Source organism: Meles meles, chromosome 8, assembly GCF_922984935.1.
Source record: "Meles meles chromosome 8, mMelMel3.1 paternal haplotype, whole genome shotgun sequence".
NCBI classification, from domain to species: Eukaryota; Metazoa; Chordata; class Mammalia; order Carnivora; family Mustelidae; genus Meles; species Meles meles.
This window is the reverse complement of record NC_060073.1, coordinates 65,725,257-65,740,652: the sequence shown is the minus strand read 5'-3', so window position 1 is coordinate 65,740,652 and position 15,396 is coordinate 65,725,257. Positions and strand designations below refer to the sequence as shown.

The following is a 15,396-nucleotide window of genomic DNA, read 5'->3' as shown; positions in this document are numbered from 1 at the left end:
CATTCTGTAAAGATTGATGAGGGATACAGAGATGCATGGCACGTGGTCTCTTCCCTCAGGGAGCAGGGAAGCCCAAGAGCTCTAGCTTTTCATCTGCCAGAGAGTGGCAATGGAGGAATGTGTACCCCCTTTCACTAACCAAGGGCCAGGGAGGTGAAGTGAATTACCAGAGGCCACACAGCCAGTTTGTAGGGACCCGTAGAAAGTTGGGCCTCTCTTGGGCCATCTGTACGCCGTTCACCACTGTGTTCCTGACACTTGGGTTACCAGGACTGGCACTCAGGAAATGCTGAGTGAGTGAACTAGTTCTGAGTTTCCCTCTCAAGATAGGAGTCCATATTGGAGAGGGGGACGGGAAAAAAGAAGGACCCTATATGTCTGTCCCCCTAGCCTCCCTTTCAGCCTTAGGGGCAGAGGGGACTCCATTCAGACCAGAGGAGACAATGGCTCTTAGGAAGATCATGTCTCTTTTTTTGGGTCGTGAGTCCCAAAACATGGTGTTTTTCCTATGGGAACCTGGGAAACCTCAAAGTCCCCTTTCCTAGCATGGAAGGGATGATGTGGGAAGGGGGGAAACAAAGGGCCCAGCTGAAGTACCCAGGTGAGTCAGTAAAGGACTGCATAGGCCCAAGCTCTAGAGAGTCTGGGTTGATCTGCCATGATTTTTTGTACACAAATGTCCTCCACACTAGGTTTGTTCTCTTGGATAGACTGTCCAAGCCACTCACAAGAGCCGTTTACCCAATAAACCTACATTGAGTACCTGGTCAATTGTAGGACCTGTGATCGCCAGCACAGAGGGAATAGGGATTTTTATACCTACCAGAAGAGGCAAGATGGGCATATAAGTATGCCAGCTGTGAGGGAGAAGGAAAAGGTGAGTGGTCCAGGTTACCTGCCGTTAGCACTCAATGGAAGGAAAAAGAACTTGGGGTGGGGGTAGACCAAGGAAGGCTTTCTGGAGGGAGTGTTATCTGCGCTGAGCTTCAGAAAATAGAGGATTCGGACCAGATATTTCTTATCGTCACAGGAGAATTTCCTTTTAGAAGTTAGTTTTTTAGATATATGACTAGTGGCCTTCACATTAAAATCTCATTATTTCAGGACCCTCGGCAGTGATATTCTAAAGACTTACCAAGCCAGAGCCTGGCATCCCCACTTAGTCCCAAAGCAGAGGTCTGTAGGCTTGCAGGCCAACCTGTCCTGACCCTGACCTCAGATGCTTGTTGTCTGTACTGGGGAGGGGGGTAGGGCCTGCCTTTGGCCATGGACTGAGACAGTTCAACTGGTGTCTGTGTTTTATACAAAGGCATCATGGTTTGGTAGCCAGAATTCAGGCTCTGGATTAGTAAGGACCACTTCCTAGTTCTGCAGACCTCAGCATCCTTATCTATAAAGTGGGACTGACAATAATGCCGCTTTCTGGGGGGTGTTGTGAGCATTCAAACAGTTAAGGCTGTGAAAGTACACATAGTACATGCTCGGGCCCCAACTATCAATATCAGTTAGGTAAACATGCCACGGAGAGGTTGACTCCTGCTGGGGGGCATGGAGCGAGGGCTAGGTCACCCCTCTCTGCTGGCCTGCTGATAAGCATTGGACAATAGTGGTCTGGTCCCTCTCACTGCTTCGGTGCCCTGGCCAGCAGCCAGCAGCCTGAAAGGCCAAGGGTAGGAGGGACACTCAGCCAGCCCAGGAGGCTGCTTCTGCTGCTGGCTTCTGTCCCAGGCTCCAAATGTCTCCATTAAAGTGCTGCCTGAGGACAGCTGGACAAAACAAATGACCCTGCTATTCTCGCCTTCTCCCTGGTCCAAGGCTGACTGCTCTCTGCCTGTTTTGGCTCCCCTGCTCTCTTTTCTCCCCTCCCATTAAGGTTCACCCCTGCTGGCATGGCAGGCCTCATCTTCAGAAGGTACCACTCACATTCCTGGGGACTGTCCTCATTGGAAATGAGGTTCTAGCCCCTGCATCACTGTAGCAGTCCTCTTGGCCTCTGGGAGAAAGGCGTGGTGGGAGTGCAGGGGTGGGGGAGGAAGGTGATGAGAGGTAGGACTGGGAAGACAGGTGTGGGTCAAATTCTGAAGGGCTGTTGGACCCTGTGTGGGCTGTATCCTAAAATCTGTTTTTCATCTCTGAATCTCATGATAATAATACCTATTGTTCCAAGTAGCTGAAGGGAGTAAATAAAAGATTTATCTTAACTCCCTTGTCTGTAAAGTGGGGATAAAAACAGTATCTGCTCTGCACTGGGTCCATGAGGATCAGCTCAGTTTAAACTTGTAGAGAGCTCAGAATGGCGTCAGGCACACAGTAAGTTCTTAATAAATATTAATGGTAGTTTTTAATAACCCCAGGTGGTTTTTAATCGCACTCACTCCCTTGACTCAAAGTTCACCTCCCCCCCCCTCCCCAGGCCATCAGTGACCACTGAGCCACCACCATCACCCTCACAACACCCTGGCCATAGGCCCCTTCCCGGCTTTATGTGTTCTCTGATTTATTACCACCTCCGTAAACGATATATTTCACTTACCTTGTTTGTTTCATTTATTATGTACAATTATATAGAGTTAGCGTATCTCAATTTTTAGCATCCATTGGAATCACCCGGAGTTTGTGAAAGGAGATCCGTGGGGCCCACCCAGCTGTTCATGATTCAGTAAACCTGGGGCAGGGCCCGGAAAGTCTCACTTCCAACAAATTCCCAGGTGGTGTCAGAGCTGCAGGTCCCGGACCACACTTTGAAAAACGCTGTCCTAAAAGTATCAAAGAAATAGTGCGAAGACGGCAGAGGCTAGTTGTTTTATCTTGTTTATTTTGTCTCTCTTTTCAAATTTAAGTTTCACGGGGACGGGGATTTTGTCCGTTTTGTTCGTCGATGTGTCCCTGGCACCGAAAATAGTAGGAGCTCAATAAGGGTCTGTGGAGAAGCCCACCATCTCCCGACCTCATGGACACGCACTGCCCGCTGCGCCCGTTGCTCCTGCTGCTCCCGCGTGGCCCTGGGGCCCGGCCGTGGCCCGGGCTCTGCGCCCTGCTGACCGCGTGTGTTTGTGCCTAGATCACCCCGGCGGCCTGCAGAACCACCCTCGGCTCCGGACGCCGCCACCGCCGCTCTCGCATGCCCACACCCCCAACCAGCACCACGCGGCCTCCATCAACTCCCTGAACCGGGGCAACTTCACTCCAAGGAGCAACCCCAGCCCGGCTCCCACCGACCCCTCGCTCTCGGGAGAGCCCCCCGCCGGCGGCGTCCCGGAGCCGGCCCACGCCCAGGACAACTGGCTGCTCAACAGCAACATCCCCCTGGAGACCAGGTGCGGGGCTGGGGGGCGGACCGGGCGAGCCACGGGGGCGACAGGGCCCTTGCTGGGGGGGAGGGGGGAGGGTCCCCATCTCCCTGGCCTGGATGGCTGGAGGCCGGGCGCTGCTCTCTGGCTGGCTGGGAGAGGGGGGAGGGCAGCGGGGGAGGGGCGTGGGGCAGGAAGAGCGGGCGCTTGGGAATCCAACAGCCTGAGGTCCGGGGCTGGCCTGCGGCCAAGGAAGGTATGAGCAGTCTGGGCCCTTTCCTGGTCTGTGCAGTGAGGGTGCTGCTCGCTGGAGGGGCTGTTGTAGACGTGGATGGAAGCTGAGTGTGTAAAGGTGGCAGACGGCAGGCCCTTGGTCAGTGTTTGATGGCGGCCCACACCTCTGCCTTTCCCTGCTGTGGTCTGGTCACCCCGTGCCTCACCTGGGGCCTGCCTGGCCTGTGGTGGGCGCTCCAGGAATGCTTCCTCTCCTGTCCACTCTTTCCCTCTCCTCCCATGGACTTACCCCTTTACACCCCAAACCCTGTAGTTTCTAATACCCACACATCATCAACTAACTTTGGGTTACAAGAGCTTTCATACTTGAGATACGATGTCATTTCATCACTTCACGAAGAAGGCGGTATTGTGATTTGTGATCCTATTTGGGAGTTTCAGAGACCGAGAATCAGAGAGCATCAGTGACTAGCCCAGGTTATATGGACAGTGGATGTGTGGCTAGGATGTGAACCCAGGTCGGGAGACTCGTGGGCAGCGCTATTTCCTACACCACAACCACCTTCTCCAGGTCTCCCCGGCCGGCCCCCTCCGCCTCTGCCTTCTTCCAGCCTCACAGAGTGCTTCATGGGTTATCGTCAGGGTCAGCTCCGTTGCTGTCCTTCTTCCCTCTGGTGAGCCACTGTTTTCCCAAATGGAAATGAGTTGTTTTCTTTGTCAATAGTTATAAAGGCATACGCACTCATTGGACAAAATGCAGAAAGCTATAAGGGCAACAAGCTCATTCACCCATAATCCCACCACTCTGAGAGGAGCACTGCTGTCTGGGGGACAGAGCATTTCCCTACGTTCTCCAAAGCTGAAGTGCCCCAGACTGGCGGGATTAGAACCTCCTCCCCCTCTACCCTGCCTCTCCAAGTATTGGGGAAACCTAGATTTTATTCTCTCAAACCCCTCTTTTTGATCCGTGGGGAGGACAGACACCATCCCACATTCAAAGACGAGCAATCAATGTATACGTGGAAAGTGTGCCCATCTGACTGTACCTGGCACATCGCTGTGATAGTTGCACATCGAGTGGGTGGGATCCAGTGAGGAAAGAGAGTCAACATCCTTTTGTGCCGTCTTGTGTCTTACTCCTGTGGAATCGTTTTTCCAGAAGCAGAATTTCTCAGAGATACAGTCCAGCTTGCCTCACCCCCAGTCTCTTAACGCATATTGTTTCTGTTGACATCCTTGAAAATCAGGTGAGGGAGTTCCATACCTGTGTGTGCCCCCGGGGCAGCTTAATCAGGGCTCCGTTATTTCCAGGGCTCTTACTGAATGACTGCATGGGGCTGAGAGAAGCCAGCGGATAATCAATGGTTCTGAGTCTCCGCATGGAACCCAGTAGCCACTGCCTCTGCTTGGATGTTCATTTTTCTCACTTAAGAGCAAAGTAGGTGGTTCTCCGGGTTTTTCAAGGGGGAGGAAGATAGAGGCTGAGCAGCAGGGGTGTTTTTCCCGATGGCTAGTGTGAGATGCTGGGGTGGTCCCAGCTGACCTCTCTTGCTTCACCAGCCAGCCAACACGTGCCTTTCTGACCTTTTGTCCTCACACATCCATTGCACATGCCACAGGGAACTTTTGCTTCCTTTGCCCTTACGCTTTATCACCCAAGTAATAATCATTCTACAAAACACTTGGAAAAAAGAAAAGAAAATCACGTATGTCTACCACCAAATGGGAACCATTGTTAACATGCTGGCATATATGTATGCTCATCTGTACTGTTGTATATAAGTCCGTATAGATATAATTATATACATGCTTAATGTTCCGTATGTGTGTGTCTCTAGGCGTATATGTCTACGTGTATCTATCAGTCTTCCCCCAGATGCCCATTCCTTTCATGCTCCTGTGCCTTTGTACGTGCTCTCCTACAGCTCTCTGCCAGAGCTGCCCTCCTCCTCACTTCTGGCTCTTGCAAAGTCTGACCTATTCTTAAAGACCCAGATGAAACATTGGAGGTGGGCCTTCTCTGTGACCCCAGAGTTCTGTGCCCCTAAAGATGGTTTAAAACTGGGAGAGGTGCCTGGCACAATGGATGACACAATTAGCATTCTGGACCTTAACTCTGACCTTTACTGGTTGCTGGCACAAAGCCAGCAAGGTTTAAGAGAGATCAGTGTCACATCATGATGGCAGATGGAATCACGGGTAATTTTGACCAACGTGGTGAGATAAGGAAGAGAACAGACTTTAGGGTCAGGGAACCTGGATTTTTTGTCTTGGCTTTAGCATTTACTGGCCCAGCAAGTCCATTTACAGCCCTGAACCTTGATTTCCCTGTGTGATGTGGGATAAGAATTCATGCCTCTCAGACTGGGAGGAAGTGAATGAAATATCAGGTAAGAAACATAAAGCATAGCTCCTGGCATGAAAAAACATACTATAAAAATGATTTCCCATTTTTTTTTTCATACATATCCACTTCCCATATCGACCCTGTGAAGAAAAAAGTCACAAAAAATATTTAACAAAAAATATTTACTAGCTCCTGCTCACCAGAGGGGTTGAGAGGAAATAGTGGGTTGTATCTTCACTCTGGAGAAAGAAGTTTGGCCCTGATGTTCTGAGGACACAAATGATGATCCTTTCGCTGAAGCCAGTTGTCATACCACAGGTTTTGAGGGGGACCCACCCTGCGCTCCAGCCCCACCCCATTGCTCACTGGCTGTGGACCTAGACCTGGCATTTCTTCCTCTCTGAAAAGGAGAAAACCCTGTAACTCCCTATTCTGATTATCTGTTCTGCATAACAAATGCCTGCAGAACTTGGTGGCTTAAAAAACCCACCAGTTGGGGCGCCTGGGTGGCTCAGTTGGTTAAGCCACTGCCTTCAGCTCAGGTCATGATCCCAGAGTCCTGGGATCGAGTCCCGCATCAGGCTTCCTGCTCCTGGGGAGTCTGCTCCCTCTGACCTTCTCCCCTCTCATGCTGTCTCTCACTGTCTCTCTCTCAAATAAATAAATAAAATAAAATAAAACGAAAAAAACAAACCCACCAGTTGATTTTACTTAGAAGCATGAGGCAGGAGCTCCGGAAGAGCTAGCTGGACCCTTCTCCCCGTAGGGTCAGGGGGAGTCAGTCAGCGGTGTCAGCTGGTGGCTCCTCAGGTGGCGTCACTCACATGCTGGAGCCTTGCAGAAGATGGCTGCATGGCTGGGCTCCATGGCCCCTCACCCTCTACCATGATCTCAAGGCCTCTTCACCCAGTCTTCCCTGTGGGGCGTGGACTTCCTACTTCACAGCTTGGAGCTCTGTGGCCCTGAGACAGAAGCCCCTGATCTACTCAAAGGCTTGGCCTGGAATGGCATAGCGTTTCTTCTGCCCCCGTTCTGTTGGCCGAAGCAGTCCTAGGTCAGCCAGCTCTGAGGAGAGGGACACCAGGCCCGCTTCTCAAAGGGAGAAACACCCAAGGATTTTCAGCCACTTCTAACCCACCCTCATGCCTCCTGAGGCTCTTGTAGCGATTATATACCATCCTGTCTGAAAATGTCTTGGCACACAGTAAGTGCTCAAGTGCTTACCATGTAGTGCTTGTCCTTCAGCAAATACTGAGTGCCTACTGTGTACCCAGCAGGCAGTACATGTAAGAGGACACACTCTTGTGGTGGGACAGATGCCGTGATTGAGATACATGCCATGAAGCGACTTTAGTTGTTTCTGGATCTTCAGCAGGCAACCCGGCTTGCCACATGATGGGTGCTGGAAAAATACTACCTCGGGCTAAAAGAATGAATGACGGAAAAAATGAATGAAAAGCTATGAGTAACGTGAGTGGGACAAAGGGACGACTTCCTAGTGGCCTGGTGCTATGGACTGACAGCAAGCAGGAGTTCCCAGGTGGAGCTGGGAAGAACTGCCCTCTGCACAGCCTCAGCAAAGGCCTAGAAGCCCAAGAGAGCAGGGCCAAGTTGAGGTGGTTGTCGTCAACAGCTATTACCAAGCCCCATGAGAATGGGGACTGCCCCCCCCCATGCCAGAGAAACAGTCACAGGCTCTTCTCTAATTATCAAACTCAGTCCGTGTTGAGAGTCAAAAATGAATAGCTGAGCAAATAGCGTAACAGCTGGCAGAATAACCAGGAGGGGGTAGATTTCATGCTGGGAGAAAAGAACAGCAGGCAGAAGGACAAGCGAGAGGGAGGACTTGCTCAACCCACTGCTCCTGGCCCTCTCCGCGGGTAACTGAGTTCCCTGGGGGAGACCAGGCCTCCCTGTGCTTCCTACAGCTGAGCTCTTTGAGGCCTGCAGGTTGCTTTGAGGCCTGCAGGTGCATGTGTGGTCCATTTTGGTGGGATCTGTGTGTTCAGGGTCCACTAAACCCTGGTCTACTTCTTCACACTCTGCAGTATCAAATGCTTAATTGATTTCATAGGGATTGTCTGATTAATAACCTGTCAGCCTCCTGTCAGATGAAGGGGAAGCCAGGTCACAAGGCTGCCAGACCCCTGCTCTAGCTCATCAGATCCCAAGTCTGGTTTGGGAGCCTGAGGCCAGTTTTGTGGTCATGCTCAATTTGGGGAATAGCCCTGCCCACCCATCAGGGATTGGAGGCCATCCTGGTAGTCTCCACCCAAGCTTGGTGTAGTTTCCAGAATAGCACACAGTACCTTCTAGTGGACCAGGTCAACTCCTGAGCATTGCAAGAAATTGGGATGGACAGCTGTCCCTGTTATCTAGTAATTCAGTCACAGGCATGCAGAAAACACAGCCAGTGTCCTATGAGAAGCTCATTGTTTTGTGGGGAAGGCATACCCTTCCTTACAAAGTGATTGAATGAATGAGTGAAGGTGGCACTCTGGGTAATGCTGTGACTTGCAGGGTGGGGGCAGGGTACTCTGAGCAGAGAGGAGCTGTGGCTCCCTGTGCATGGGAGCATCAAGGAACAATCCTAGCGAGCACGCCATAGAGCCCTTACTGGGGCTCCTTAGAGGGAAGCTCATCAAAGATTGAGGACCCAGGGTTTTTTATTGGGGGCTGGTCACATAGGCACCTCCTGCCTGGCAAAGGCCCAAATTCCAAACTCACAGAAGGAAAGCAGGTATTCAGCATAAACCATATTGTTTGTATACACAGTTAGACCCTGAGTCAGCCGCTCATCAGTTAATGGTGAGAACCTTCCTGAAAACCTTTGTTCCCAGATACCAGCCAAGGGCCAACTTTACAAGCAGCCCCTTCAAAGGATAACAGGACTGCTGTGGTAACTGTTCTGCACAGGTAGAAACATTCTCATCATCCCCACTTTAGAGATGAATCTGAAGACAGGAAACAGAAGTAATTTGCCTCGGGAACCACAGAAAGTGAGTGTCATACCCAGGCCAGCTGTCTCCAGAGCCCATGGACCTAGCCACTCCTTCCTTACCTAGCCTTACCTTCCTGATTATTCAGACAGGCATTGGTAGAAGCTTGCAGGGGAGGAAGGAGTTCTGGGATGAGGGGCAGCTGTGCAAGGCATGGAGCCAAGAAAGCTTAGTATCTTGGAGAGATGGCTCAGAGTGGGGGGACGTGGGAAGGCAGGGGACCTCATGGAGATGCTTGTAAATGAGGGTCAGCAGTGGAGGGCCTGGAGTTATAGCAAGATGAGGTTGTCCTTCTCCCTGTGAGCATGGGACCCGAGGGGGACAGAAGGAGGGGCCAGGAGTTCACATCTTTTGAATAGGAGAGTAACATTACAGGATTGACCTTTTAGAAGGATCACTGTGACCTGGAAGACCTGGTTCATTTTTCTGTTTGTTTGTTTCTTAGTTCATTCATTTGTTCAAATGCTAACTCTAGAACTAGGTCTTTTTTTTTTTTTAAAGATTTTATTTATTTATTTGACAGACAGAGATCATAAGTAGACAGAGAGGCAGGCAGAGAGAGAGAGAGGGAAGCAGGCTCCCTCTAGAACTAGGTCTTTTTGTGGTCTTGGCCAAATCTCTGACACCTTGCACACGTGGGGGCTGTCAGCTGCAGAATATGGGCACGGTGCCTGCCTGTCCTGCTCTACTGGGGGGCTATCCCCAGGCTTTGTGGGGGAAGCACGGCCTGGAACAGCAGGCTGGGGGTGAGAAGATGAGCTGGTGAACAGGGCAGTCTGAAGAACCGCTCTCTGCAACAGTCCGGCCGCTTCCTCCCCAGAAGCTACTTGCCCTGTCCTTGGAAGGCCAGTGAGCTCTGCCTGCCCTGGGCTGGAACTGGAAGCCCCGGTGTCAGGCAGCTCGGGACCTTGCCCAGGCCTCCCCTGAGGCTTGGAGGGCAGCCAGTCCCCTTCCCAATCTAAGAAGAGCCACAGGAACAGTATTGTGCTCAGTTGTGCTGAGTCCCACCTCTACCTTTTGGTTGCTGTATGATCTTGGGCAGTCACTCAGCCTATCTGGGCCTTCAGTTTCCATATCTATCAAAATGAGGTAACAGCACCCACCATGTGAGGGTCACGTGACTCCGGCGTCCATTCCCAAGTTCCCAGCTGCGGTAAGCTGGAGACCGTGTGCGACTGTGACCTAAGGAGGCTTCTGCAGCATGAGTCCTTATGAGGGAATCCTTGTAGCTTTTGTTTTTCAGAAGAATTGTAACCTCACCGTTGGGAGCAGGCGGTGAACAGGAGATGTAGGGGGGTAGCCCTGAACTGGGAGTCCAGACACCTGGGGTTTTTTTCCAGCTCTGCCTCTAACTTGCTGTGTGTGTGGGTACAGGACACCTGTCTCTCTGGGCCTCAGTTTCCTCAGCAATCACATTGCTGATGTGATTGCTAACTGACTCAGAACTGAGTTTCAAAAGTACAGAATGGGGTATTTGAAGGCAGTGGTAGCATTCCGAACTGGCAGTATTTCCAGCAAGTGCTGGTGTCCCCCCAGATGCCCGAGTTAGCGTGCACGTGGAAGCTGTTTCAGGATTGCCTGCAGTCCGTCGCTCCAGAAACTCTGTCGTACTGCACCGCCTCTTGCCTTGTCCTAATAGGTGTGTCCTTTTAGGAGAGAATGGCCTGCCCACTCTCTTTATATCATAGAAGTAAAAATAAAAAACCACCCTTGATCCAGTCACTGGAAAATCCCACTATCAACATTTCGATTTTGACCCTTTTGTCTTTTTTTCTCTGAATATGTTTCTTTCTTTCTGATGGTTTTAAGGCTCACATGGGACTGTCTGAGAGCCCAGTCCTAGCCTAGCAATGTAGGACAGGCTTCCAGGAGTCCTTGGGAGCGTGCCATGCAGCCAGCTTTGGGGGCCGGGGCGGAGCTCCCATTCCTCTGGGCCCTGTGGGCAGGAGTGGTTAGGACCTGCTCAGGCTGGGCCACATGGACTGGGCAGAGACTGGAAATTCCCTCAAGAATGACAGGAAATGGGGGCAATAGTAATAAAACACCTGTGCTCACCTCAATTCAACACTAACTGTGTGCCTGCTGTGTGCTTCCCTTTGTGTACCCATCGTTGACAGTACTCAGCAAATATTTGAGTGCTTACTCCTGTGTACCAGGCACTCTTTTAGACTCTGGGCACATGGGCAGAGAACAAGGTAGATAGGAGTTCTACCCTTGGGGGACTGAAACTGCAACAGGGAAAAAACATACGTGTGTGTGTGTGTGTGTGTGTGTGTGTGTGTGTGTGTAGTCCTGTGTGGAAAACTAGAGCAGTGCAAGGGGCCAGCTGTAATTTAGGAAAAGCAAGTTAGCCATAAGAAGAGAAGGAATGGCCCATGCACATGTTTGTGGGAAGGCCGTTCAGGCAAATGACAACAAAGGTTCTAGCTGTTCGGAGTAACAGCACGGAGGCCAGTGTATACATAGCACAGAAGGTGAGGTTGGAGAGCTAGCAGGGGACCAGATCTTGTACGTCCAGGTAAGGACCATGGTTTTATTCTTATGGAACCATTGGAAGGTTGTGAGCAGAGAAGTAGCACAATCTAAATTATGTCGTAGTTCCCATAAGAAGTGATCATCCTGTTTATGAATCCTAGACAGACTCACCTGCCCCATGGCTGGGGGCAGAAATGAGACCACTCTGAAGGGCTTCCACACCCCTGCAGTTCCCCTCAGACACCATGGGAGGCCTCAGGGCCATGGACATGAACAGCCAGGGCACCAGGCAGCTCAGAACTCTCTGACAGGGGAGGTCCCCACCACCGCAGCAGGACTCAGTGTTCCCAGCTGCTAAACAGTGTGGCCTTGTGCTCTCACTGTCCCCAAGGATGCTCATGAAATGACACATTGGGAAAAGTACTTACAGCCCCTCCTCATTTCTGTCTGTAAGTATGGCGGGGGCGGGGGGCGGAGTGCAAACCCAACACATGGGCAGGGACACAGGGTTATGAGGCCCTGGGGCCTGGCCTCTGGGGTCAGACAGACCAAGGCTCTGCTCCAGCTCCGCCACTTGCTTACTCTGTGATAAGACCCCGGAAAAGTTACTTCTCTGAGCCATGCTTTGCCAGCCTACAAAGCAAAGATGATACGGCTGACTTTGCAATGTTGTTGTGGGGAGTAACACTGACATTAGGTAATATGGGGTTCTAGAACAGTAAATAAGAGATGATGGACAGAGGGTAGATTAACATTAGTACTTCCATAATATTTATTACTATTAGTACTCACACTATGTAAATTAGTACTAATGTATATCAGTCAGCATTAGTAATTTTTGTTTAGCCCTTGTAAATTCTTCCAACATTACTCCTTGGGTCCTACATCCACTTTGTGAACTTAGTATCATCATCCCCATTTTATAGACGAAGAAGTATAAAAGTGGAAGAGGTTGTGCTTCTAACACAAAGTCACAAAGCAAGAAAGAGGCAGGAATGGGACCCGAATTTGGGTTCTCTGGCTCTCAAGAGCTGGTCAGTGCCGGCAGGAAGGTCCCCTGCAGGGCCAGACTCAAAAGTTAGCTCTCTGCGGCAAGCCCTTCTTTGAGGCAGACACAGCAGACACACCCACCAGCTTGTTTAATACGATGCCCTAGATGGTCTTCAGTTGAGGGGGGAGCAGCACTTAAAACTACCAGAAAACAGGATCCAGTGCACCCAAGTGTGAGTGATGCCACTTGGCAGACATGGCTGAGAGCAGAAAGGGCAAGTGTGTGTCTTCTCCTTCTGTGTTAGAAACAACAATGTCACAAAACACTGCATTGCCCTTGGTGTACTTGGGGAGACCAAAGCCCCCCATCTTCTGAGGGGTGCCGTCCTCACCAGTCAGTCATCACTGAGGTCTCTGCTCTGTGGAAGGACCTTGACCCTCTAAATATCATCAGCATCAACCTGGGGGGCTTGTGAGAAATGCAGATTCCCAGCCCCCCCAACCACCTCCTGACTCTGACCCTCTGGAGGTGGTTCGCTGCAAGGCATAGCTCTTTAGATGATTCTGATGCCTACTTGAACCTGAGAACCACTGCTTGAGAAGAAAATGGCCCCAAATTCTTGTCATTTTTCCCCCTTTGGATTTGCCAAGTATCTCAGTTGTTGTTTAAACAGATGTAGACCATCTCAAGCAGAGAAAGTAAGAGCTTTGGAAACAGATAAACCTGAGTGCAGATTCTTGCATTCAGCTTCGCTAACTGGTGACCTTGGCAAATCCTGTCACCTCTCCACATCTCGGTTTCCTCGTCTGTAAAATGGGGACATGCCTTCCTTGCATAGCCTATTTTGAAGATTTGAAATGAATGGATGTACCGTGCCTAGCTCAGTGCCTGAGACATAACCAGTCTTGATCAGGGACAGCTGTGACTGGATGGCCACAACCATCAGACGTTCAGGTTCGTATAGAGAATGCTCCTTCTGGATGTCCTGCTCCAGGCAGACCCCTTGCACATGTGGCTTGCACACAGACCCATCGCCTGGCAGCCGTGTCCGCTGATCTCACGCACAGCTGCACCAGACAGCTACTTTGTGTGTTTCTCTACTCTCCCCCTTCATCGATGCATGACTCATTGCTTCATTCATGTCTCCATGTGTGCGTAGAAACCTAGGCAAGCAGCCATTCCTAGGGACATTGCAGGACAACCTCATTGAGATGGACATTCTCAGCGCCTCCCGCCATGATGGGGCTTACAGTGACGGGTAGGTGACATCCCCATGGTCCTCTCTGTGCATGCTCTCCCTCTGGCTCTGGCACCTGCATGCAGGCCCTGAGACCTTTCCCTGGGATCTCCTGCGGGAGGTGATGATGCCATGGTGCATGCCCATCCCCAAGTCCATGTTCAACTTGGAAGAGTTTATCCTTGGAATTCCCTGTCTTCAGCATATTAACAGCAACATTGTTAATATGCAGCTCCTGGCATCTCATTGGCTGCCTCTGCCATTCTGAAAGCCATCTCGTAGCAATTTTTATGCAGCACATTTTTACGTAGCCCTGAGTAGCTGTTCTGTGGCCTGAGACATCTTGCATCCCCAGCAAGGTGCAAGATTGCTCTAAGATTTCAGGGGGAAGCAGTGCAACCCGTGCACCCCGTTTCCCAGGCTGTGCACAAATTCTCCCATGGCCATGGTTAAAGGCAAGCTCTGGAGGATTTCCTGACACCTAGTTTGGCCACAACCATGTGCTTGGACCGTGCCACGCTGCCCTAAAGACTGGAGCTAGGCTGTAGGATGCACTTGCCCTTCTCTCCTCCTGCACAGCTTTTCCCAGGGGTTTGGAAGGCAGTGTCCGGCTTCGGAAAGCCTTTGCTGCCCTTGGTTGTACCACAGCCAAGAGGGGACTCAACCATGACATGAACCTAACGGTAGTTTCTGGGTTCCCAGTCCCTAAACACCCTTCAGAAATAATGGTATTTCATGCCTCCACCGAGGTACACTGGCAAAGTAGGTATGGGAGAGAGAAGAAAAATTTAAGTTCCATTATCTCCAGGGCACAGAACATGATTTTAGATGCTTTCCAAGTCTACCAATAATTTTAGAGAACAGCTCATCTAAGCCCCAAGAAACAGCATCTCCGTCCCATCCCGTCCCAGGAAAGGGGTCTCCACACCCAGCCTTCTGCGGGGTTGGGAACACGTCCTGCCTCAGCCTGGTTGGGGAGGGGGGTGGATTCCCATGGGTAGGGCTGTCCCATCCATGTTCTGTGGAAGCGTGTGTTCGCGTGCCCTGTTGTGTGGTCGGTGCGTGATTCTACTCCTCTCCGTCCCTCCCGTCTTCTCCGTGGCGACTCTGTCCAGGCTCCTCCGCATGCTTCTACCACTGCCTCTGTCCTCCAGGTGGCCCTGGGTCCCTGCGAGTCTGCAGACCCTGACGGCCCCTGGCTTCTCTCCATCCCCAGGCATTTTCTCTTCAAGCCGGGAGGCACCTCGCCACTCTTCTGCACCACGTCGCCAGGGTACCCTCTGACGTCCAGCACGGTGTACTCCCCGCCACCCCGGCCCCTGCCCCGCAGCACCTTCGCCCGCCCGGCCTTCAACCTCAAGAAGCCCTCCAAGTACTGTAACTGGAAGTGTGCGGCCCTGAGTGCCATCGTCATCTCAGCCACGCTGGTCATCCTGCTGGCCTACTTCGTGGGTAAGCACCTCCCTCACCCCAGCTTCCCTTTGTTCCCCTTGGTCCGGCCTGACAGCCCCACGTGGTGAGCCCTGCAGCCCTGCGGCACTGGCCTCCGCCCCCAATCTGTCACAGCCAGCTCCCTGGGACCCTCTTCTCCTCTCTGCACGTAAGCCAAGAAGGGCGCTTGGCAGCTGCTCTTTCACGTGTTGGATGCCTTGCTTGAGGCCTGGCGCTCACTGACTGGCCTTTGGACTGTGAGCGTCGGGGATGGGAGTCACCACAAATGACACGTTGGAGAGGCTGGGAGGCCTCTCCTGCTGGTGCCGCGAAACTGCGGTGAGGAACAGGAAGGACACAGGGTCCCTTGGGGTTGGATTGGACTCTGCCGA

The 15,396-nt window shown here is 51.6% G+C and overlaps 1 protein-coding gene across 1 annotated transcript in view; it reads left to right on the top strand.

Annotated features, from left to right (window-relative positions):
• TENM4 (teneurin transmembrane protein 4) overlaps positions 1 to 15,396 on the top strand; it is a 593,562-nt gene that overhangs the window by 361,746 nt on the left and 216,420 nt on the right. The window contains exons 8-10 of the mRNA XM_046016487.1: positions 3,062 to 3,317; positions 13,496 to 13,594; positions 14,790 to 15,025. Of these exons, the coding sequence (XP_045872443.1) occupies positions 3,062 to 3,317; positions 13,496 to 13,594; positions 14,790 to 15,025 (591 nt within the window). The remainder of the gene's footprint in view (positions 1 to 3,061; positions 3,318 to 13,495; positions 13,595 to 14,789; positions 15,026 to 15,396) is intronic.